This window comes from Lissotriton vulgaris, chromosome 9 (assembly GCF_964263255.1).
Source record: "Lissotriton vulgaris chromosome 9, aLisVul1.2, whole genome shotgun sequence".
Classification (NCBI taxonomy): Eukaryota; Metazoa; Chordata; class Amphibia; order Caudata; family Salamandridae; genus Lissotriton; species Lissotriton vulgaris.
Window position 1 is genome coordinate 821182673 of NC_141697.1, and position 24685 is coordinate 821207357.

The following is a 24685-nucleotide window of genomic DNA, read 5'->3' on the forward strand; positions in this document are numbered from 1 at the left end:
CACAAAGGGGCGAAAGCTAGACTGGCCACAGGGTGTAGAAGAGAGGCACAAGAATCAGGCGGTAGGTTGAGAGTCCTTGAACTTCACTAAGGCAGAGTCTGCCTTGTCCCCAAAAAGCTGGGATCCATCAAACAGCATGTCCATCAAGTTTCCCTGCAGATCGCTCGAGAAGCAAGTTGTTCTAAGCCAGGAGTGCCGCCGCAAGGCCATTGTCGATAAAATCGCTCTGCCTAGCGAATCCGTCGTGTCAAGGCCACACCTTATGGTGATTTTTGCTGCATCTCTCCCATCCTTAAAGGCCTGAAATAGCACAGCCCAGGTCTCCTCCGGGACTTGTGGCAGCACTTGCTCAACCGTCTCCCTAAGGGAGTGGGAGAAACTGCCCAATAAGCATGCGGTATTCTCTGACTACAAAACCAGGCTGGAGTACGAAAACATCTTCTTACCCAGTGATTCCAGTCTCTTGGATTCCCTATGTGGAGGGGCGGAAGGGAACACGCCCCGGCAGGTAGAAGCCTGCACCACCAAGCTTTCAGGGGTGGGATGTTGGCCGAGCTGGGCGATGGCTGCGTGCAACTGTCTTATTCACAGGAGCCCCTGTGCTTGGCTTGGACCGCGGTGTGAGAAAGTGCCATATTTCTTGCATTGGTATGCCCCCACTTTTTTCTGAACTGCTGATGTGCTTTGACCGAGTGTGCCCTGGGTTCCTGCCAACCAGGTGCCAAAGGCCTGTATGCCTTCCCTAACACTGTGTTGAAACTAAAACCCAATTGGCATCTCTGGCCACCTATCAGCCCCTAGCAAATGGTACCCTAGGTACCCAGGGCATGGTGACCCGAGAAGACCCCCTGAGGACTGCAGCAGTTATTGTGCCACCCAGAGGGGCCCTGTACCCTTACACCCACACACTGCCTTTGCAGGTTGAGAGTCTAAGTACAGAACTAAACAAAGAGTCGACATGGCACACATCCCTGTGTGCCATGCCCACAGAACCCACTGCCCTGGCATACTTCAGTCACACTTTTAGCTGGGTGCCCTATGCCAGAGGTGTGGGAACAGGTGCATGAGCCCTGTGCCCCTACAGTACCCAGGGCCATTCCTGGGCACTGTAAGTGCAGTGATGCCATTTAGAGTATATGGTGCTGGGAGGTTGGCATTACTAACTCCACAGCACCATAATGGCTACACTGAAGACTGACAAGTTTGGTACCAAACTTCTCAGCACATTAAACCCGCACTGATGCCAGTGTGGGATTTTATGTAAAATGCACCAGAGGGCATCATAGAGATGTCCCCTGAAAACCTAACCTACAATCCACGTCTGGGCTGAGTGGCTGCAAAGGCTGCCACACAGCAGACATGTTGCTGGACCCCTGGGTGGAGAGCCCCCCGCTCTCCTTGGCCTGCAACAATGCACATCCTGGGCGAGGTGCTAGGTCTCCTCCCCCAGGATGGGCAGGGGGGATGCCTCGAAAGGCATGCCGCCTCTGTGAGCTTCTCCAGGCCATTTGCTGTACCCAGCAACTGGCCCCCACCAGTCCTGACCCCCACTCTGGCGGGAAAAACTACGTCAGGAAGGGGGGTGTGCCAGCTTGTGCCAACCCCACCCCTCAGGTGGGGGAGATGAGGTGAAGCACAACCCTGGGCTCCGGCCATCTTGAAGATGGGGAGCCCTGCGCAATCACAGCTAGGCTCCTGCCCCCCTCCCACAGGAGAGGAGCAGGCTAGGGGGTGTACCCACCCCAGGACAGGGACCTATTGGTCCCTGCCCTTGCCCTACCTGTAACACCCCTAAATTCAGTTTTATGGGGCTCCCTGAACCTTCCTTCCTCAGATCCCGATAAAAATAAAGAAGAAAGAAGACCAAGAGGAAGAAGAACCGCCACGCAGCTGCTAACAACAGGACGACAACAACTGACGTGGCCCCAGCCCTACCGGCCTGTTGATCCTGGAACCTGCTCCTGCCTAAATTACAGCGACTCCTGCGGACAGCAACCTTGGAACACCCAGAGTACCTGCCTGCCTTGACCCTCTTAAAAACTGGGACTCCCATCAGTAGAGGCTCTGCTACAACCCCCCGGGTGCCAGCCAGGAAGCTCTGGATCAGCCCACTCTGCGCCCGCTGAGCCCGGCCCGTGCCAGAGTGATCCAAGACCACAAGGACGTCCCCCTAATGACTGGGACCCAAAGTCCAGTGCCCAAAGACCCTCTTCGACGAACCAGACGACGCCTGCAGACTCAGAACCAGGGGCCACCCCAACCACGACCAGCTGAGGGTAAGCTTTTCCGACACCCAAAGACACCCCTCCACCCGGCGCCGTACAGCCCCTGTGCCTCCCTTTGGGGTACCTACCTGTGCTCCAAGATCCCAACTTACCTCTCGAAGTGCTGGTCGCCCCTGGAGAGTCTCCGCCCCCGAGCCTGCAGCCTTTGTTCCCTTTTTACCTTTCCCATTGGATTAACATTGAGCGCCCAATGGCTCGAAAGCACCCTGCACCCAGCCACCCGAGTACCGCTGGCTGTGCCAACTTTGACCTATCCTGCTTCCCCCTTTGCCCTGAGCAAGTGACCGGGAGCCCAGCTCCCACAGCCGAGTGGCCTGCTAGCCAGCAGCCACCAACCGGAGGCCCCCTGTCCCTCATTGGATAACATTGGGCCTAACTACCTCTGCCTCCGGCCGCCCCTGCGCCTCTGAGGATTAACCAACTGTACCTACCTGACCCTGGGGGACCCCCGAGTCTATGCCCAGAACCATAACTTCACCAGTCGAGTACTCACCTGGAAACCGGTAACTCACTTACCTGCCATTGGATAACATTGACTGGCTTGACTCCAAAAATCTTTTAAGTGTGAAGTTTTGGAAACTTAAAATATTCATATAAATCAGCCGAATTCCGAAGTACTCACCTGTGATCAGGAGAGAAGCCAGTACTGTACCTTGTAGCCCAGTACTGAACCGCAAAAGTAATCTTTACCAGGTTTACTAGTAACCTGTATTTGCTACATAGGAATCCATTGTCTACTTTCAATGAAATTTCTTCTAAGTGTCTACTTTTGAAAACTTGAAATATTCTTTAAAAATCATACAAAATACTGAAACGAAATTACTTACCTGTTTTAAGTTGAGACCCCAGTGCTGGACCCAGGAGCCCAGTACTGGATTACCAAAGTAACGAGATTGTACTTTACCTGCAACCTAAATTTTCTCCCATTTGATAACATTGCTAGATTTCTGTTGGAAAGTTTCTAAGTGTGAACTTTAAAAATAGATTTATATTCCTGAAAATCACTGCAATACCTAATGTCATAACCAACACCAACGACGCAGATGATGTCACGCAGAGCTGAATGGAGCCACCCGACTGCGTGCGCAAAGGGTATTGCTCAAGCACATGTTTCATGATCCTGCCTGACGCTTGGGAAATTTAAAGCTAAGGAACCTGCAGCTAGAAGTCTCTATCAGATATACAATGCACCCTTCCTTAGGGCTCAAAGGCCTGCTGTAGGGGTGAGTTATATATATTAGATGCAGCAACTCTGGCATGGCACACACACACACACACACACAGGAGTGTGTAATGTTATGTTTTCACTCATGGTTTGCACCATGTCACACAGCCTGCAATGGCAGTCTGTGTGAAATTTGTGTGGGGGTCCCTTAGGGTGGCATTAAATATGCTGCAGTCCTTTGGGACCATTTTTAGCACTCATGCTCTAGGTCCCAGGGTACCATTGACTAGGGGCTCACAGAGGTGCTAAAGTCCTTAGCTACTTGTAGAACAATTAGACAGCACCTTGTTTTGGGGAAGGAGGACTGGCACCGAGGTCTAGTTAGCAGGCCTCAGTGCACTGTCAGAGTTGAAAATCAGCATCTAGTAGCTAAAAAGGGGGAAACAAGTGTGGGATAAAAATCCTAGTTTCCTACAATAGGCAAGAAGTAAAAGGAGTAATGCCTTTGGTTCACACCAATGCACAAACCTGTTCTAAAGGCCAGTTAGACTGATTTGGAGGCAGGCTTCTTGGCTGACAAGAGGACATCTGTGATCTCATCGGAAAGGTTACAAAATGCAACACATTTCTTATTCCAAGATGTGACAAACAGATCCACAATGAGAAACCCTCAATGTGAAGAATGTCCTCTCTGCTACATCATGTGTAGCTCCCAGTTTTGGTTCTCCGGCGAGAGAAGACTGAGGGCATCCTTGCTCACACTGAGGGAGCCTCGAAAATGAGCAGCTAGTGGGAAGAATCTGTGACACTGTAGCCATTATTACTGGTAATTCGCTTCCAAACATGGATTTCAAGTCAGCACAAACAACCCTGCCTGTTGCTATAATGGATGATAGGGAAACTGACAGAGGCACCAGGAGTAGCTTACTGCCTAAAAACTAGCCTCCTGGGGCTAAGTCCAATGGGAAAGGCGAAGTGGAATAAAAGCTATGTCCAACCCTGTATGGTCCTGGACCAGTGCAGGGCCTGCACTTTGACCAGCCAGTCATGAAAATACAGCAATTCATGGACTACTGACCACCGTAGTGAATCGGTCATGACCGCCAGCACCTTTGTAAAGATGCTATCATTCCGAATGGGAGAACTGCAAACTGACAGTGTTGTAATTGCATCCTGAAATTCAAGGTGCACTGGTGGGAAGTGAGAAATGAAAATAAAGCGCCTTGAAGATCCATGGGTGTCAACCAATATCCAGAGTTCATGGCCAATAGGTCCCGACTCAAAAACAGCATCCTGACTTTGTTTTGCCTGACAAACACATTTAGAAGGTGTAGATCCAGGATAGGCCTCCATACTTCTGGGGGACCAACAGAAAAGATAATAAAATCCAATGGTTAACTTCCATAGTTACCACATCTATGGCCCCGGCCCAGCAAAGAAAGAACTTCCACCTCTAGGATAAAGGCAAGAGTTGGAAAGCACACCCTGAAGGAAAGGGGCAGGGCTGGGAGAGTAGGAAATAAAAGGTGTTTCCCTAGTGGATCATTTAGATGAAACTGGTCCATTGTGATATGTTTCCAATGATTGACAAATTGGGAGATCCTCAAACCATTTCGTGATCGCAAACAGTGCAAATCGCAAAAATCAATTTGATGTTAATTTGCAATTCCTTTGAAAAATGCAAAAAAATTTTTTTTCAAAGTGCATTGTGGTGCATACACATGCCCTTAGGGCATGTGGTGCACCACATGTGCATATTTACCTGTTATTGGGGGTGCATCAGGGTAGCCTTTTGGCCCCCTTGCACCCTTGAAATTGCATGAGCAATTTAAGGTACTCACATATTGCAAATTCAAACCCATTTATTCCTATGGGCCTCTATGCCCATAAGAATAATTGGTAAGTCATTCCTTAATAGTGAATCACAATTTGCGATTCACTATTAAGGAATGTGTAGGAATCTCAATTTTTATTGCAAAACCTACATGCATAGATAATTGCGACTCCTTAATAGCGATTCCTTAATAATCGCTATTAAGGACTCAAAATTCCTAACTTTGATGCATGTGCCCCATAGTGTTTTGGAAGCAGCCGAGCCTGGGAAGGATGGTGGGGACTGAATCTGCTGCTCCGGACGATACTCCCTAGAACCAACACTGTCCCGAAAGGAAAGATCTAGTTTCGATGGCATTTGAACAGACTGCAACAGAAGGCTTTTTTTGAGATGGTACACCACAGAAAAAAACTTTGAATTTTCCAATCCAGTTGGCAGAACTGTTGTGCATGGAAGGCCATGCCCAGGGTGCAAGACGTAGCCCTGCTGTTCTTGAAGTGTTTCAATGACTCAAACAAATAGCAATCCGCCATCCTAGGGCATTTCCATGAGCACAGCCTGGACATCTCTCTAAAATTTAGTGGAACACATCCAGGCATAGCATGGCAATTGCTATCCACGTCAAAGAATACTCTTTTCATATGGTCTAGCAGGCTGATAACACTAAGCTGCGCCAGTTCCAATAAGGCATGAACGTAATGGCCTAAAAGGCACGTGGCATTATCTGTATGGAGGGCCAAATATCATGAGGCAAAAAGTTTGTGACCCATGGTGATCACTTTCTAGGTTTCTCTGTCCGGGGGAGACGTAGCAAAGGCATTGAGGTTCTGCTTAGATCATGATGTCTGAACAACCAGATTCTTCTGTGACAGGTTTGTGGACAAAAATTACCGGCCACATAGAGGGGTAGGAAATGTCACCACCTTGTCAAGGTATTTAGGTCACTGGTATTTTTCAGTCTAAATAAATTCCGGCATCTGTATTGTAGGGAGACAGGAGAAGACCAGACTAGGAGTCATCTTCCTTCCACCAATAATCCTTATTCTTCACAGGCAAAGCATACAAATCTGAAATTAAAATTTGCTCTAAGCAGGCATACCTTTGGGCTCAGAGGTGTTCACAATAGGGGTTCTTTGTTAAAAGCTACCATAACCTTCTCCTTTGCTACACAGATGATGGTTTACCCCATCGATTCCTTGGCCAGTGCTGGAGCCGACACCATAGGCATCAGCACTTTTCACTTCAAAACTGATGAGTAAAAAGGGCTCCAGAGAAGCCTGTAGATGAACAGCTTCAGGAAGCATCAGTATCCAAGCAACTACGGTAACCAAGTCCATCAGAACACCTCTCCTTTCAGAATAGTCCAGAGGTTTGTGAATCCATCTTGAAAAGACCCATCACCGCTTACCAGAAGGCCTTAACCTGCACAGTGCCAGCATTAGGACTATGAAACTCCAATCTTAACTCTTATTTGCTAGGCGGGCTGTTATCATCAAGGAAGAGCCTGGCGTCCGGTAAAGATGCAAAGACTTTGAACGCTACTGGGAACAGGACTGCTTCCTGGAGGAAGACTACTGCTCCAACCAATGATGCTTTTTGAGTTTTTTTGTGGGAAGAGTTCAAACAAGAACATCCCCTAGAAGGCGACTTAGCTTTCTGAAAAAGAGTCGGCTTGGGAGTCTCTGTAGGCCTCTGTCAAAATAGCCTAAACTCCTGCTCCTTAAAGCTTTTCAGATATATGGGGTACAATAGTTTCAGGCTGCTGTGTCATGTCTAACACACACAGTTGTCATGAGTCATGTGTAACCATCTGTAAGACTTAAAGCCGGAGGTTCTCTGAGGGGACATTTGGTCTAGTCACTATTGAGTACTGAAGACTGTTTGTGAGACAAAGAAAGAGTTCTGGAATACACTGGTGAGGTGTAGATAAACAGAAACTGATGTCCGTAAGCAGGATGGTGACTAATCAACTCCACTGACATAACGTTCGAAAGAAGTCTTGCCGCGCCACCTGCCGCGATGGAGTCACTGCTAAAAAAAAAAAAATCCTCTAAGCTTTAATCAGCTGCAAGGTAAAGATAAATAGCATACAAGTTATGGCTTTCAAAAATGAATATTAATTGCATTCAAACATCTGAATTTATTTTTCAAAATAATCTGTGGGGACAATTAAGAAATCTTGGGATATAAAAATAATCAAAACACCACTTTCATCCATGAGGAGATACCAAAAAAAGAGTAAAGTGTGTCATTGCAAATTACTAGAAAAGATAGACAATGAAAAACTCTGCATTTTACAGAATAGAGTTGGGAAAAGCAAGTGTACCACTTTTTCACACTCCATTCATAAACTTTCATTATTTCATGCCAAAAAAGTACCTTAGCTTTTTCCTCTGACATCATATGCAGTTCCTGTTCCCCCATCCAGGCCTCTGCCTCAGCTGCATCAAAATAGAACTGTTGAGCCATGTTGGACTGCTCCAGGCGTGTGTGCCGCTTCTCCGCCTCACTAACCAGAGCCTGCCACATCTCTTGTAGGTCAGCCAGTCGCAGCTGAATCTCCTCAGAATCCATGCTGCTGTCCTCCTGCACCATAGACTTCCCACGCTCCTGAATGTCATCGATTCGAGGCCGATGGCCCTGTATCTCTTTCTGCAAGGTCTGCCAGGCAAAAAGAAAAAAGGATACAGTAAAACTATCCAAATATTGTTTCACAAAAACAAATAGACTGATGGGAGAAGTCATCCTCGACAGCAATGACTGAGAAGGAAGATGAGCTATTGGTGGGTGGGAGGAAGGGTAGCCCAGATAAACAAAATAATCAAATGAAGGAACATTCATCATTCTGCAGAAAAATGGTCTAATGTTCAAGATGGAGAAGTTTAGCTGTCAAGTGGCTGCGAGCTCTGAACATGGAATGTGGCATGGTTTATGGAAGAGTATGTGATCCTACATTAATGAAGTCTCTAAATCATTGTTTGATACCCCTGTCCTTCAAGATCCCTACAGAATCCCCACTTTACACAAAAGCGAGGTTAAGGTCTCTTTTCTAGGACAGAATAGAGGGTTTTGGTTGAGTCTAAAAATCCGACCATTCCCTCCTAAATGTTGGACATCTTCCTCGAGGGCCTCCAACTGTATCTATCCCTGGTGACCCACACTCAACATTGCTTTTTTCTTACATGGCTGCTGCTGGGCATAGTACATCACCTTGTCTTCCTTCTCATTAGGAATAAATTGCACAGGGATCCGGTACCGTGCCCATGTGACGGGGTCTCAAGAAGGGGGCACTCGTCAATTTATATTCTTCTGTCATTTTTTACGACGGACCAAGAACGTTTTTATTTTAAACGGATCTACGGTACTTGTGTGCACTGGAGGATCCCACCACACGTTTTAGAATAGCCTCATATATGGGATGTGATTCTGACAAGGAAAAGTATTTCTACTTTGTAGCGAGGACACGGGGCCCGTGACCCCGGTCTGCGGGAGTGAACTCATAACGTGTGACCCCCCCCCTCTTATCTCCCCAGGCAGCGAACGAACCTACGTGGCACAGAGTGGAGGAAACCTACAGCTGCGACGAGGAGGAATGGGAACATGGTCCCTTTAACTGGACAGGTATGCTGAAGGAGAAGGAGGAGCCTATACCGGACATAAAAGACTCCCTGCCCCAGGACCAGGTGTGTCTATACACCGGAGGAGCGGTCAGAGTGGATTGGAGAGGCGGTGAGGCGTGGAGCAGTGGAGAATTGAGAGGCGAGAGAGAAGAGAAGGCGAGGTATCGTGAGGACAACGGAGGGCAAGGAGAAGACGAGCCAAGGACGGCTGCGGCGACGGGTCCAGGACGAGGTCAATCAGCATCCGAGGACGAAGACGGAGACTTCGCGGGAGGAGCTAAAGAGGCGGGAGCCGAGACCGGACCCGAGGTATCGTCGACAGGGATTCCAAGAACGAGAGAGCCGGCGACGGACGGAACAAGACACCGGTGGTTCCTAAAGCGACAGGCGGGATCAGCAGAGCCAGGAGGCCAACGACCCCACGCTTCGCCCAGCCACTCCCCCGGAGGGGCGTGGCTCACAGAGGTGCGTAACAAAGTTGCGGGGTGGGTGTGGAATAGACGCCGTGGGAGCCCCGGTCCCTTTGAGTAAATCCCCTGTGCACTTCACTCACTGCCACGTTTGGTAAACAGTTGCACCGTGTGATTCCTCACCCCCTACCCTGTTATGTTATAAAGCACAACCCTGTCCTGATACTTTCCTCTGTCTTGCTTCTCTCCTTCGGTGGAGGCTGGGACGACGGAGACCGACAGAAGTGGACGACGAGGGATCAATCTAAGGCGGGAAGAAGGAGTGATCAGGAAGAGCCGGAGAGAAAGGAGTAGATCTCCGCGGCGACCTACCACCCGCCCTACTTGTACTGATCGTTTATATCGCTCAATAAAGCCTAGTTTGCAACCTACCAAGACTCGACTCCTCCCTATCCCGGTCCAGCCGATTACAGTGGTGGAGAATGCGGGCAATCCGACCATCTGTATAACCAAGATGGATGAAATCCTGCAAAGACTAGCGAAGGGTCAAGAGCGGCTGGAATGGGTGGTCGAAAAGCAGATCCAATCGGCGGATGCCGACCGGGAGATCATGAAGGCTGCAGTGACGGCGCATGCCCTGGATCCAGTGATACCAACGGTGGCCTCTTCGACGGGATCAGTGCCCCACAGCATAGGCGGAGTGTCACTCCAGAAATACATTCCGGGAGAGGACCCGGACTCGTTCCTACTCAACTTTGAGAGAGTCGCCCGGGCCTGTGGCTGGCCTGTGGCCAAATGGCCCTTCTTTCTGGCCCCCTTACTGGTGGGGGAAGCCCAGGCTGCCTACCAGGTCGCCAATCCTAAGGGAGATACATCCTATAAGGACATTAAGCTCATAATCCTGGATCATTTGGGGCTTGATACCGAGGCTTATCGAATCAGGTTCAGGAAGGAGAGGGGTGTTCCGGGGGAAACTCCAAAAACCCTATTTGTCCGGCTGAAGATGGCGGCCGACAAATGGTTAACCCCCTCGGTGTGCACAAAAGAGGAGATTATGGACCGAGTCTACTTGGAACAATTCTTGGAGGCCCTACCCTTCGCCACACAAAGGTGGTTGAAACAACACCATAATCTAACCACGGCACAAGCAGTGGAAATGGCCACCACATTCACAAGGGCTCAACCCAGGTCTCTTCCCTCTTGGGATGTCGAGAAACCAAAAATGCCGATGAAAATAGAAAAGAAACCCATGAGACCCCCTGAACCCGTACGTTCTAAGCCATGGAGACCGGAGCCTCCGGTACCCAGCGGACCCCAGTGCTTTGAGTGCGGTACATGGGGCCACATTGCTCGGATGTGTCCGAGGAGGAAGTCAGGAGAAGAGCCCATGGAAGTAGGATACCTGCCCCGAACAGTGTTATACTCTGCGGAAATGGGGCCAGCATTCAGGGTGAGTGTTAAGGTGAATGGTACCCCCATACAAGCATTGTTGGATTCGGGTTGCCGCCAGTCCGTGGTTCAATCCTTACATGTGAAACCGACTCAAATAATACCACAGGATCAGGTATACATCAGGTGTGTCCACGGCGATGAGTAGCCCTCCTTCCAATATGTCCCGTCGTGGGTAGACCCCAGTCAGTAAAAGTCGGAGTATTGCCCACCCTACCTGAGGACCTAATTATCGGAACTGACAACCCAGCCTTTCTGGAAATGTTTCACAGAAGCCTGAAACCTCGAGGGGGGAGGAATCCCGCACCACCCGTAAAACCCGCGTTGGTGTCCCAGGAGCCCTGGATACTAGACCGAAGTTTCCGGTTTTCCCAGGCTAACGATGCGTCCTTGTACAACGCCTGGGACAGCGCTCAAAGGACCCAGGGACAAACCCCGGTGCTCTATCCTCGGTTCTTCGTCAAAAATGACCTACTGTACAGACAGGGGACTAAGGACGATCCAGAGCAACTGCTAGTCCCAGTGGCCTTCCGTGAACAGGTCTTGTTTTATTCACACGCCCACTTAGTGGCGGGCCACACCGGGGCTGAGAAAACAACGCAGAACATCCTCCGCCATTTCTACTGGCCAGGGATATACAAAGATACCATGGAATACTGTCAAACGTGCGAAACCTGTCAAAAAAGGAACATGACCAGGCCTTCCGCGGTGCCCCTCCAACCCCTACCCATCATAGGAGTCCCCTTCGAAAGGGTAGGCATGGACCTGATCGGACCCCTTCCAACAACCAGGAAAGGTCAACAGTACGTGCTTGTGATGGTAGATTATGCCACCCGATTCCCCGAGGCCTTCGCTTTATCATCTACGACGACAAGACAGGTGGCCGATAAAATGTTGGAGCTGTTTTCCAGGGTGGGATTCCCCAAAGAGATACTTACAGATCAGGGGACCCCCTTTGTGTCCAAATTGATGAAGGAAGTATGTCAACTATTGAATATACACCAAATAAGAACCGCTGTTTATCATCCGCAGACAGACGGTCTTGTAGAGAGATACAACAGGACACTGAAGACTACCCTGAGGAAAATGCTTGAAGTAAACGGTAAAGAATGGGACCAAGTTCTACCCTTAGCCCTGTACGTGATCAGAGGGCAAAAACAGAGCAGCACGGGATTTTCCTCGTTTGAACTCCTCTATGGGAGACAACCCCGGTCTCTCCTAGACATGACCAAGGAGGCCTGGGAGCAGGAACACCCTGAAGATACCCTGCACACATTGGAGTATGCGCGAAACCTGCGGTCCAAGTTGGGAAAGATGAGAGACCTGGCCTACACCAACCTCGAGAGAAGCCAGAGAAGACAAAAATCTGTGTACGATAAGGGAAAGAGATGGAGGCGACTACAAACAGGAGACTGGGCCCTAGTACTGCTCCCCTCCTCTACCCAGAAATTCAAAGCCGAATGGGGAGGACCATATCTTGTCGTTTCGACTATAGGAAACACAAGCTACAAACTTCGGATAACTCCACGGAAGACTCAGGTATACCATATAAACTTACTCAAAAAGTGGTTAGGACCACCACCTGCGGGAGTACTGAACACCGAATCTTCTCGCGGAGAGGACACCAACACCATCTGTAACCTAGTGATTAACGATGACCTGTTGGACCACGAGAGAAAGGATCTACAGATGACTCTAGGGAGACATGCTCCGATATTCTCCGATCAACCGGGAAGAACATCACTGACGGAACATCAGATCCGGACCACCCCGGGCAAGGTAGTAAAAATCAAGCCGTATCGCATTCCTGAAGCCCGAAGAAAAGGCATTCAAAAAGAAGTGGAGGACATGTTGAAGTTGAAAGTGATCCGGCCCTCTAACAGTCAGTGGTCCAGCCCTATCGTGATGATCCCCAAACCGGATGGAACCCGCCGGTTCTGTATGGATTTTCGAGCGCTCAACGACATATCCACCTTTGATGCCTACCCCATACCCCGGATTGATGAACTAATTGAAAAACTAGGGGAGGCCCGATACATCAGTACCATAGACCTAACAAAAGGGTACTGGCAGGTGCCCCTAAGGGAGGAGGATCGACATAAAACGGCTTTTTCAACGGACTCAGGTCATTATGAGTTTACAGTACTGCCTTTCGGGCTGCACGGGGCCCCAGCAACTTTTCAAAGACTCATGAATAATGTACTGAAACCCCACAAGGAGTATACGTCTGCCTATCTAGACGACATAGTGGTGTTCAGTCCGGATTGGACCTCCCACATGACTCATCTGGATCAAGTGTTCACAACGCTGCACCAAGCAGGACTGACGATCAACGCCAAGAAGACGGGGTTGGCCTTCCAAAAAGTGAAATATCTCGGCTACGTACTGGGACACGGGATGATTGAACCCCAAATCGAGAAGGTCAGAGCTATATCGGAAACTCCCTTTCCTAGAACCAAGAAGGAGATGCGTGCGTTCCTTGGCCTGATCGGCTGCTACAGGCGCTTCATTCCGCAGTTCGCACAGCTGGCTTCCCCCCTAACGGATACCCTGCAATCTACAGTCAAGCAAGCGGTGCTATCGTCCCCCTCGGTGGACATGCTGAGAGCCTTTGACACCCTAAAAAGAAGGATCACGTCGTCGCCTATACTGACGTCCCCAGATTTCGATCGTCCTTTCGCCCTACATACAGACGCCTCCGACTACGGCATTGGGGCTGTTCTGTCTCAACCGGGGGTGGACGGAGTGGACCATCCAGTAGTTTATGTCAGCCGCAAACTGTTTCCGCGAGAGCTCAAATACCCTACAGTGGAGAAGGAATGCTTGGCAATAAGATGGGCCGTGGAGAAGTTGGCTTATTACCTTGAGGGACGCCCCTTCACCCTGTACACAGACCATGCCCCCCTCCAGTGGATGGCCCGGAACAGAGCCAACAATCCGCGGGTTCTGCAATGGTTCTGGTCTTTGCAGCCTTTTGCCTTTCGAGTGTGCCACAAGAAGGGGGTCGACAACACTGGGGCTGACTACCTGTCACGTAATCCCCTTCCCGAACGGAAGTGTCCAGGGGGGGAGGTGTGTAGCGAGGACACGGGGCCCGTGACCCCGGTCTGCGGGAGTGAACTCATAACGTGTGACCCCCCCCTCTTATCTCCCCAGGCAGCGAACGAACCTACGTGGCACAGAGTGGAGGAAACCTACAGCTGCGAAGAGGAGGAATGGGAACATGGTCCCTTTAACTGGACAGGTATGCTGAAGGAGAAGGAGGAGCCTATACCGGACATAAAAGACTCCCTGCCCCAGGACCAGGTGTGTCTATACACCGGAGGAGCGGTCAGAGTGGATTGGAGAGGCGGTGAGGCGTGGAGCAGTGGAGAATTGAGAGGCGAGAGAGAAGAGAAGGCGAGGTATCGTGAGGACAACGGAGGGCAAGGAGAAGACGAGCCAAGGACGGCTGCGGCGACGGGTCCAGGACGAGGTCAATCAGCATCCGAGGACGAAGACGGAGACTTCGCGGGAGGAGCTAAAGAGGCGGGAGCCGAGACCGGACCCGAGGTATCGTCGACAGGGATTCCAAGAACGAGAGAGCCGGCGACGGACGGAACAAGACACCGGTGGTTCCTAAAGCGACAGGCGGGATCAGCAGAGCCAGGAGGCCAACGACCCCACGCTTCGCCCAGCCACTCCCCCGGAGGGGCGTGGCTCACAGAGGTGCGTAACAAAGTTGCGGGGTGGGTGTGGAATAGACGCCGTGGGAGCCCCGGTCCCTTTGAGTAAATCCCCTGTGCACTTCACTCACTGCCACGTTTGGTAAACAGTTGCACCGTGTGATTCCTCACCCCCTACCCTGTTATGTTATAAAGCACAACCCTGTCCTGATACTTTCCTCTGTCTTGCTTCTCTCCTTCGGTGGAGGCTGGGACGACGGAGACCGACAGAAGTGGACGACGAGGGATCAATCTAAGGCGGGAAGAAGGAGTGATCGGGAAGAGCCGGAGAGAAAGGAGTAGATCTCCGCGGCGACCTACCACCCGCCCTACTTGTACTGATCGTTTATATCGCTCAATAAAGCCTAGTTTGCAACCTACCAAGACTCGACTCCTCCCTATCCCGGTCCAGCCGATTACATACTTATATAAAGATTTTTGCCTATATTAGACAGTTCTCTCTTTAGGGGTCGATTCCGATCTCGCTCGGAAGAGCAACGAACGTGATCCGGCTGGAAAAAGTACAAGCTGTACGCGTGTTTTCCGCCCGACTCGTACAGCTGTACGAGCGAGCAAGTACGATGCGAGCAACATGAAATTCACTGACCGAGTCGTTCCCGGGTCCGAACTGCGACGTAAGTCTCGTCTAAGTAAACCGTGCCATGCAATGGATGCGATTTACGACAGAGCCAGTACGATGCATGAGTCGGACAGCCGGTGCGAGCCAAAATTTCCGGGTCACATAATGTCCAGGCAGATGCCTTTGGGGGTCCGCGTCGGACCCCCTGTCACCCACAGCCTTACAACTCGGACACAGGGGGAGACCCAAGGGTCTCCCCAACACAGGCATGTACGGTGCGGATGGCACCAACGTGCACTGTAGGGGGCGCCCTTGTGCGAGATGTAACAATTCAGTCAATGGGAGCCCATGTATGCGTCGTCTGACTGGCTCCTATTGACTTCTATGGGAGTACGACTGAACCGAGTCCCGCAGCTTGCGGCCGCATCGTACTCACTTGGTCAGACTGCAGGACTCTGGCTCTGCAGGAAAACACTCCGGATCCGGCTCAGTCGGAGAGTTTTCCGACCCAGATCAGAATCGGCCTCTTAATGTTGTGTGAAGTATGTTTGTACCATGGAGTAGCCTGCTTGGGTGCTATTTGAGGATGATTTTTTTATTTTTTTTATTTTACAGAGTTTCATATTGCGCGAACTTGACCCGAATCGGATATCAGAGTGCTTTACATAGCACCAGTTGCATTACATGAGGACTCATTCATTAAGTAATTTGCCCAGAATCCCAGGATGTTCAGCGTCATTGCAGAGACTTGAACCCAGTTCTTTAGATTCGAGGTCGACCGCCCTAGCCGTTAGGCAACTCCTCTCCCCTTTGATGTTTTCAGCTGAACTGTTTATTATTATTGTATGATTACTCCACTGTCTTTTAAAACTTATTTTTATCTGTGTTGCTGCAGTAATTCTATACTGGACTGTGCTCATCATGGAACAGCTCCATCATGGCACCCACCCATGGGGGAAGTGCTGGGGGTCCCCCCATGAGCAGCCCACAACTTCCCACAAAGGGGGAGGGCAGCAGAAGCGTGTATTTTCGGCCCACCTGGGGATAGATCTGCCCCTTTTTTGGGCCTTTCTGCCCCTAGGCGGGAGGGGGGAGGCAGAAAACCCTACTAGGCACCATGGATCTATTTCTTTTGCAAAGGTGCAAATTTCTGTCTGCTGTTTTCGGCCCCACCTGGGGAATAGATTGGCCAGGCAGAAAACCCCACCCGATTCCTTGGGCAAGATCACCTCCCATTTTTCTCGGCCCTATTTGAAGGCCCATCTGGCAGATTGACCATTTGGGTAGTGACATAGCGTGTTCTAATGTTAATAGTTTTTTTTCTTGTGAATTGCAATTGCAATGTTTTATTTCTCCTTTTTATTCTAGTTCAAGGCTTTTGCTCTTTAGACTGTTCCAGGTTGTGGTTTTGTTACTAGTGGTTGTGTAGTTGCATGTGTTTTGTAAGAGATTTTTTTTTGTACAATTTACTGTAAATGAGTTTCATTTCCCTGCATCAATGTGTTTTTTGCAAGTGGTATCATAAGAGCAGTATGTTTGGCTTCTGGTTTTTTTTGTGTTTCAAAATCTTGCATTTGTGCTCGATGTGTATTTATTTATCTTGTAAGTAATTGGTTTGCATTCTTCTTTCTAGTGGGATATTTTTGCTATTTTGCCGTGTCTGTGCAGAGTACGTGCTGGTGAGTGTCGCTATCTTTGGCAAGTGAGTCACATTTTTGAGTACATAGATCTTTATTCTAAAGACACACTTTGCCACACTTGCTAAAGAGAGTGAAAAGGGAGGCAAGGCTAGCCCACCAGAGACAAGGAATGCTACATTAAGATCTGCCCCCAATCAGTTGCCAACAATAAATCTACCCCCAGAAGCCCAACAGTACGTGGTAGCACTTGCAGGTGTCCCATCCTTAGGCGAAGGGAAAAGAGAAAGTGAGAGCGACCTAAAAAACAAGTGCATTCAATGGCTCAGCGTTAACAGACCTCTCCCGCCTAATGTCTCGGGTGAAATCTTATCAGCTAGGAGAGTAGGCTGGGTTGGGAGGGGCCCCAAGTCAGTAGCAGGAGATGTTATCATTTTGAATTTTAGGGACGCCACTGCTGTTGAATATATCTGCAACGCCCCTCTTCATAGTTTTAATACCCAAATTTGCCCACTACACCTTTCCTATTTCTACCCTACCCCTAGCCTGGAGCAATTCCACCCCAAAAGAAGATACAATAACAGGGGCCGCTACCCCCCACCCTGTAATATGCCTTATCGATGGTCAACCAGAGAGGGCACGCCCTTCTGTAGTCCTTTCTTCCCGCTTACACCACACTGGAATAGGTTCAGTGTGTTGGAAGAGGTGGATTGACTCAGTACCAAGGGAAGCTCCCCCCCACAAGAGGACAATGAATCTCTGAGCAAGGCAGGGCGAACTGAGGAAAACCCCCCACTGCCCCCACCCAGGGAAGTGTCAAAAATTCCTGTTGCATTGAGGGAGAGGTCTACCACCAAGGGGAGCAAGGAAACAAGCGGTCCTGTTAAAACATCCGATGGGAGCTCAAAACTAATCTCCTGGAATATAGCCGGGTTAAAAAATAAGTTACTTACTCCAGAATGGGAATCCTTCATGGCGGAACAGGACATATGCCTGATGCAAGAAACCTGGGCACTGGAGGAAAGCAGTAGCCAGATTTTTGCAACATTTGATGTCCTGGCAGTGTCCCAAGGTAGAGGCCGGCCTTCGGGTGGGTTATCCATCTGGATTGGACCCCATTTGGGTATTTAGGCAACTCAAGTTGCAACTAATTCTCGGGATATCCAGTGTGTTTTATTAAAAACTCCCACCAACTCCCAAGTAGCTATAATAAATGTCTATTCAAGGCCCTCAAGGAATGGGCAAGAATCTAAAACGATTACAGCCCTGAATTCCTTTATCCGGGTGCTAGACCCCTCCATTGCAATAATCCTCGGCGGAGATTTCAACTGCCAATACGAGCCTCTGGGCAACTTGGAGCTGGGTGAGCAGGACGAAGTGGATGCAATGTGGCACATTCCCGAGCTTAATGCCGCCCCGCTTAGGGCATGGACCCCGCTGGCCCTTCAAATAAAATCCCTTACCCTTGTAACGTCCTTGCGGGCGTGCAATGGAAGACTAGACCCAGACCGCCCAGGCTTAGCTACCTATAATAGGGCAAGGCAAACTTCCATCATTGACTATGTCATGGTGGAGGCAAGCAACTGGGACAAGCTGCAGGAATTTAGGGTGGTGAAAAGGCACAACAGTGATCATAATGCCCTTGTCCTAACCCTAAAACCCGGGTCATTTGGCCTAGCCAACCCTGCTCCAAACTTTGACATGGCACCACCTCAATTGGTAGTGTCTAATAATAGAAGAAGGGTTAAATGGCCACACCTAGCTGAATCAGCCTCACACCTAGCAAAAATATACCAGCTTGCAATCCCTTTTATAACGCAGATGGGTGATTCGACGTTTGCTCAGGACCCAGTAGACATACACAGGCAACTAGCAGTGGCTTTGAGGGAAGTGCTTTACCCTGTAAGTAGGAATAAGCTATTAGGACCAAGGACACATCCCTGGTTCAATGCTGCCTGCAAGAAATTAAAAAGTGAGCTCCTTGCGGCAATCAAATCCGGTGATCTAGTCAAAACCAGGGCAATCAGGCCGCTGTACAAAAAGGAAATCAAAGAGGGAGTGGGAGGAAGACAGGTGGGAAAAACTGAGAGCCGCCTTGCAGGTAAGGGACGCTAAATTATTTTGGGCAATAGTAAGCTCTGGTGCGAGAGGGGGAGGGGAAATTTCTCTACCAAATATCGCCCCCTCTGTCTGGGAGGCGCACTTTGCAGGACTCTACTCAAGCCCCGAGCCTGACACCCCAGAATGTACAAATAGGCCCCGGACAACTGAGTTCGACATTGCCTCCCAGCCTCCTCTGGCCCCAGACCCCTCGCATGAGTGTCGACTGCGGGGGATCTGCGGCAGGGACTGTCTGAGGGGCGAGAAGGAGACTGGGACAGAGGTAGGCCCGGGAAATATCGAGATCATCTCCCTCAAAGAGGTAGAATCGGCCATTGCCAGGCTGCTTCCGAATAAGGCCCCAGGTCTTGACAGGCTGCCAGACGATTTATTTCGCTTGCAGCCAAAAATCTGGGCACCGTACCTCGTATTAATTAATGCGGTTCTTGGCGGAGCCAACCCCCCGGATACTTGGTTGGGTGCTGAGATTGTCCCCATTTTCAAAAAGGGTTGCCCTCTAGTCCCAGCAAACTATAGGCCAATCAGTCTTCTGGATACTTCCCAGAAACTAATGGGCCGAGTCCTCCTAGATCGTCTACTATGGTGGATGGAGGACTTTGAAATATTGACTACCCTCTAGGCAGGTTTTAGATCGGGAATCTCGAACCTGGATCAAATATTTAGGATCCAGGTCCTTTTCTGGAAGACAGTTTTGGCAGAGGGTGGCAGCCTCTACCTCGTCTTCGTGGACCTGGGGGCTGCTTTCGATCTTGTGCCCAGGGCAAGTCTTTGGCAGGTTCTGAAAAGTCTTGTCCTCCCTTCTTACCTATTAGACGTCTTGTCACGCTTGCATGTAGGGAACTATGCCCAAGTGAGGTGTGGCAGGTATGGAGACTTATCCCCCCGCTTCCCAGTAATGAGGTGTCCGGCAGGGCTGCGCCCTAGCCCCGACGCTCTTCAGCCTGTATATTAACGGTCTGGTGGGGGATCTACTTAAAGTCAGGGATAGTGATGCCCCGTGGTTGTCCACAGGCCGGGTGCCCGCTCTGATGTTCGCCGACGACACCTTGTTGCTTTCGCGAACATCAACGGGCATCCAGCGGGTTCTAGACGGGTTTGTAACATTCTGCGCCTCCCGGGGCCTGGAGATCAACCTGGGTAAGACCAAGTTCATGATCTTCGGCCCCCCGAGGCGCACCCGCCCGGTCCCCATGCTAAATGGCACACCGCTTGAGCGGGTAAAAACTTTTGTCTATTTGGGCATCACCCTAAATGAAGATTTTAGCTGGGGCCCACAGGTTGCCAAATCCACCTTGAGACTCTCGCAAATCACTGGGGGCATTGGCAAGTTTCAAAAAACAACTTTCTTTAAGCCAGTTACCCCTGCCCTCGAGATCTATGGTGTTCAAGCAAGACCAGCCGTAACATACGGAGCGGAACTCTGGGGTCACGCGAACATTGCTCAAGGTAGAGCAGGCCTTCATGAGGAACTTGGTGGGTCTCCCCCAGAGCACTCGGTTGACACCCTTGTGATTAGATCTGGAAATTGAGCACATTACTGAATTACTTTCTGCACAACCGCTGCTGTACTGGAGAAGGCTGTGGACTGTGCCAGAGCTTGAGGACTACAGAGCAGAATTCTCAGCTGTTTGGGCTCACTTGAAGAGCAAGCGCATACCATGGCTATTGCATATCAAAACCCTTGCTCAACAAATTGGCCTCCCCCAACTGTGGGAATTCCCGGAGGTGAGCTGCCCAGCGGTGCAGAGAAAAGAGTTGCTGGCCACTGTGAGACATTTCAACCTAAGCTTATTATGTAGCTCGGCAAGTATGGGCAGGCTGTCCAAAGAGTTCTAACAGGTAAAACTGGTGCCTCAGAGGGAGGAATTCCTAGACTTAATACAGCCTCCACTCGCGAGAAAACTGGACATCCAATTAAGGCATGGCTGTTTACCCATTGGGGCATTGACATCTTCATGGGCAGGGAGAGAAGATGGATCCTGCCCAGCCTGTGATTGTAGCAAAGAGGACATTGCCCACATTCTGTTCTTCTGCCCTGCATACAGCAGAATACGAAGGTGCTGGCTGGTGCCGCTGTGTAAAAACTTGGGACTAAGGCAATGTGTGCAGGCTTGCAGAATGCTAAGGCACGACACTTCCCCTCCCATCGTCTTCTCGGTCTCCCGCTTTTTATATGGAATGTGGCGAAGAAGGTCTTCCCTGATTAATTAATTAACTAATCATTTTAAAATTGTGATGTGCACTTCTGATAACTTTCAATTTAATAACGTTTTAACTTAAAGTCCTCAATTATTTATGCATTTTATTGCTATTTATGTACATATTTTATCTGCACTTTTATGGTCTATGACCGAAATAAAGTTATCTTAAAGTTAAAGTTATTACTTATTTTGCACAGTGTTTGTTGTCGTTGACTTGTTTGTGAAGTCTTCTTTCTTTGTAAGGACTATAGCTAGCTGCAGGATTACTGCTCAGCATGTTGTTGGTTTGCTTTTTTTTTATTTAATTTTTTTTTTTTTTTTATTTCTTTATTTCGGCCAGTTTGGCCATAAAAGACACATATACACTTTAAAGTAAACAATCATAGCAGCATACATAGCAACAATTAATTAAAAAGTATTGTTAAAAAATGATTGTTACAATCTCCATTTAAGATATATTTCATTTTGGCAGAGTTTTGTAAACATATACACGGGTCCTGCTCAGAGTACCTGACCATGTTTCTTACGGATGATGTAAACAGAGTAGAGGAACCTACTTATGCTAAATACAATGTACTGGGTTGAATTGCTTTTCATGATCCTATAGGCTATAGAACAGGATCGGGTTCCTAGAAGGTTACACATTGGTTTTAGCCATTTCTTTCTAGCATTAATGTACGCACTACATATAAAAAACATATGAACCTCATTCTCCATACAGGCATTGAAACACATAGGACAACACCCGCTTTTAACATTCAGTTCTCCCAGTCTTTTCTGTGACCATCGTTCTGTGTTATGGTTCAGCATAAGTATCCCATATCTGAACTTTAAATAGAGGGACTTTGCGATAGGTGGTTCTATCTCGTCCAAGAATGATTCAAAACGAAACTCATCCTTGAATGATAGGAAATCCTGAACTGCAGACTCAACTCTACTTCCATCTACTAGTTTGTCACTCATGTGAGTCCAGAAGGCTCGCTTGACTATTAATTTAGAAGAGGTCGGCAGGTTGTCAGGCGTCTCCCACATTGAATATAAGCCCAGGAGGGTAAACCATTTTTTGATATGCACAAGCCACTGGATAGAATTAAAAGAATCAAGATTCAACAGTTCTTGTAGACCATTTCTATATTCTACCAATTCTGGGGTGGCCCATAACCTAACCCAAAATATTAGTGGTCTTAGAATGGCAAAATAATCTGTTCTTCTAAAATTCAGGTCAAGTTGAAGGGGTATTAAAGGTGTGCTATTTGGGACCCTTACAATGGCACGCATAAATTTGTTGTCCAGGCTCTGAAAACTATCTTTTGCCCAAGGTCCCCATATCTCTGCTCCATATAACACAGCAGATTGAATTTTGAATTTAAAAAGTTCTAAAACAGGGGTTACACTTTTACTTGTGCTGGCATTCAGTTTGCATATAATCGGTTTAACATTGTGGGCATATGATATCTTACTTTTCTCAATTTGGGCTTTCCAACTTAGTTTCGAATCAAGTGCAACACCCAGATAAGAAAAGTTTTCCACAGTACCTAATTTCTGACTATTCAAGGTCAAGTACCCTCTGTCTGGTTTACTGGGATTTAATGACATACATTTAGTTTTATCTGCATTAATTTCCAAACCCTTTGTCATGCAGTAACAGCTAAAGGAGTTAAGGAGTGCCTGGAGTCCCTTCTTGGTCTGAGATATGAGAATGGTATCATCTGCGAAGAGCAACGCAGGCACCCTTTCTCCATTAAGCTGCGGGGAATCATTAGTACAACCATTCAGATAGTCAGGGACGTCGTTAACAAACAGAGAGAACAAGGTAGGGGCCAAGACGCACCCCTGGCGAACCCCGCGTTCAATAGGAATGTTTCGCGTCAGCTCACCATTTGGACCCCACCTAATGTTTGCAAAGTTTCCAGCGTGCAACTCAACTATTTGAGCCAGGAGGCATCCTGGTAGACCCACTTCACTTAATGTTTTCCAGAGCAAGCTGCGCGGGACAAGATCGAACGCAGCTCTCAGGTCAACGAAAGCTACGTACAGGTGACCTTTCCTAATATGCACGTACTTCCAGATCAACCAACAGAATCGAAATATTTGGTCTATGGTGCTGGTCTTGCTCCTAAACCCAGCTTGGAATTTGGAGATTATATTGGAATCGTCCAGCCAGTCGTTGATCCGAAATAACAGGTGTTTGGCATATAATTTTTGCAGCGTGTCCATAAGACTAATTGGTCTATAATTAGAAGGTGTCAGTCTATTCCCCTTTTTAAAGATTAACACAACTTCCGCTGCACGCCAACTATCTGGAAAGCAACAGTTTGTAGACAAAACATTAAACAAGCGGTTCACGTAAGGGGCCCAAACTCCTACATCGTGTTTATATAGGTCCCCCGGTATTTTATCTGGGCCTGGTGCTTTAGTGTTTTTTAGTTCGTTAATCGCCCTTACTGTTTCCTCCAGTGTAAAGTTAAGGGGTTCAATAGGAGGGGGAGACCATATACTCCTGTTGTTATCACCATCATATTGTTTATAAAGAGATGTGAAATGGGTCACCCAAGTCATTTCATCCAAAAACATGTCTTTCACAGCTCTGCCTGCGTGCCCCTCATTTGCCACCAGCCTCCAGAATCCAACATTATCATTGATTTTTGCAGCAACTAACATTTCAGCCCAGATCGACTCCTCCCACAGTTTTTTTGATGTTTTTTGGGCGCGTTTGTATTCCTCCCTTGCAAGTTTAACTTCTTCTTTTGACTTACTTTTGATAGCAAGCAATAAGTTTCTCTTAGCAATCCTGCATGAGTGGTCGTACCATAGTTTTCCATGACTGCCCACTCTTATGTTTTGTTGTTTTTTCTTTGGCATTTTTGACAGATATGTTTTTAATTCACTAAAAAAAGCATTGTGGAGTTCAATAAAGTGATCAAAGTGTACAGGTAAAAAGGTTTGGTCAGTTATGTGTGCAAACGTCTGCTCGAAGAGAGAATACACCGACGCTAGAGCCTTGCCATCTGCCAAAATGCGGGGCCATTTTACTGCGCGTCTATTGTTATTTATGTGAACATCCTCACACATTCTTCCTTGGGTGTTCTCAGTTGGTGAGGTGATAGTGTCACTAAACATATGCACATCGATGTAAAGTTCCAAAGGATAGTGATCACTTTCCCCCCTACTTGTCACCTTTAAGTCAATCAAAAAATGCCAGATACTAAGTGAAACAAGTATGAAGTCTAAATTGCTATTGGCTTTGGAAAAGGTTGGTTGTTTTAGCAAGTCCGAAGGGAGGCGGCCGTTGCATGCTCTAAGACCATGATCTGCAGTTAGCCTTAGTAGTTGGCCAGCCAAGGTAGAATACTTAACAAATTTTGGAGTTTCGAGCTGGGGAATTTTATACACTTGGTCCTCATCTTCAAAAACATCATTGATGCCAGGAACAGGTTCGAAATTGCAATTTAAATCTCCTCCCAAAATAACCGGAATATCTCCAACTACATTCTTCAAAAAGAGATCCAATGCTTCCAAAGTAGGTGAGACCTTAGAATGACCAATTGGTCTGTTGTATACATTGATGATGTAGCATTCATTTCCATTAGGGGGAGTAACCTTTAGGGCCAAAATGTCAGGAGTGCCTGTATCGATAGATTCAACCCTCATGACCAGAGTGATTTTAAGCCAAATGATC

The 24685-nt window shown here is 48.5% G+C and overlaps 1 protein-coding gene across 2 annotated transcripts in view; it reads right to left on the reverse strand.

The window, feature by feature from the left end:
* Positions 1–24685, reverse strand: part of SPTBN2 (spectrin beta, non-erythrocytic 2) — a 994900-nt gene that overhangs the window by 191375 nt on the left and 778840 nt on the right. For both annotated transcript variants that reach the window (XM_086938557.1, XM_086938558.1), the window contains exon 23: positions 7664–7945. In XM_086938557.1, the coding sequence (XP_086794683.1) occupies positions 7664–7945 (282 nt within the window). The remainder of the gene's footprint in view (positions 1–7663; positions 7946–24685) is intronic.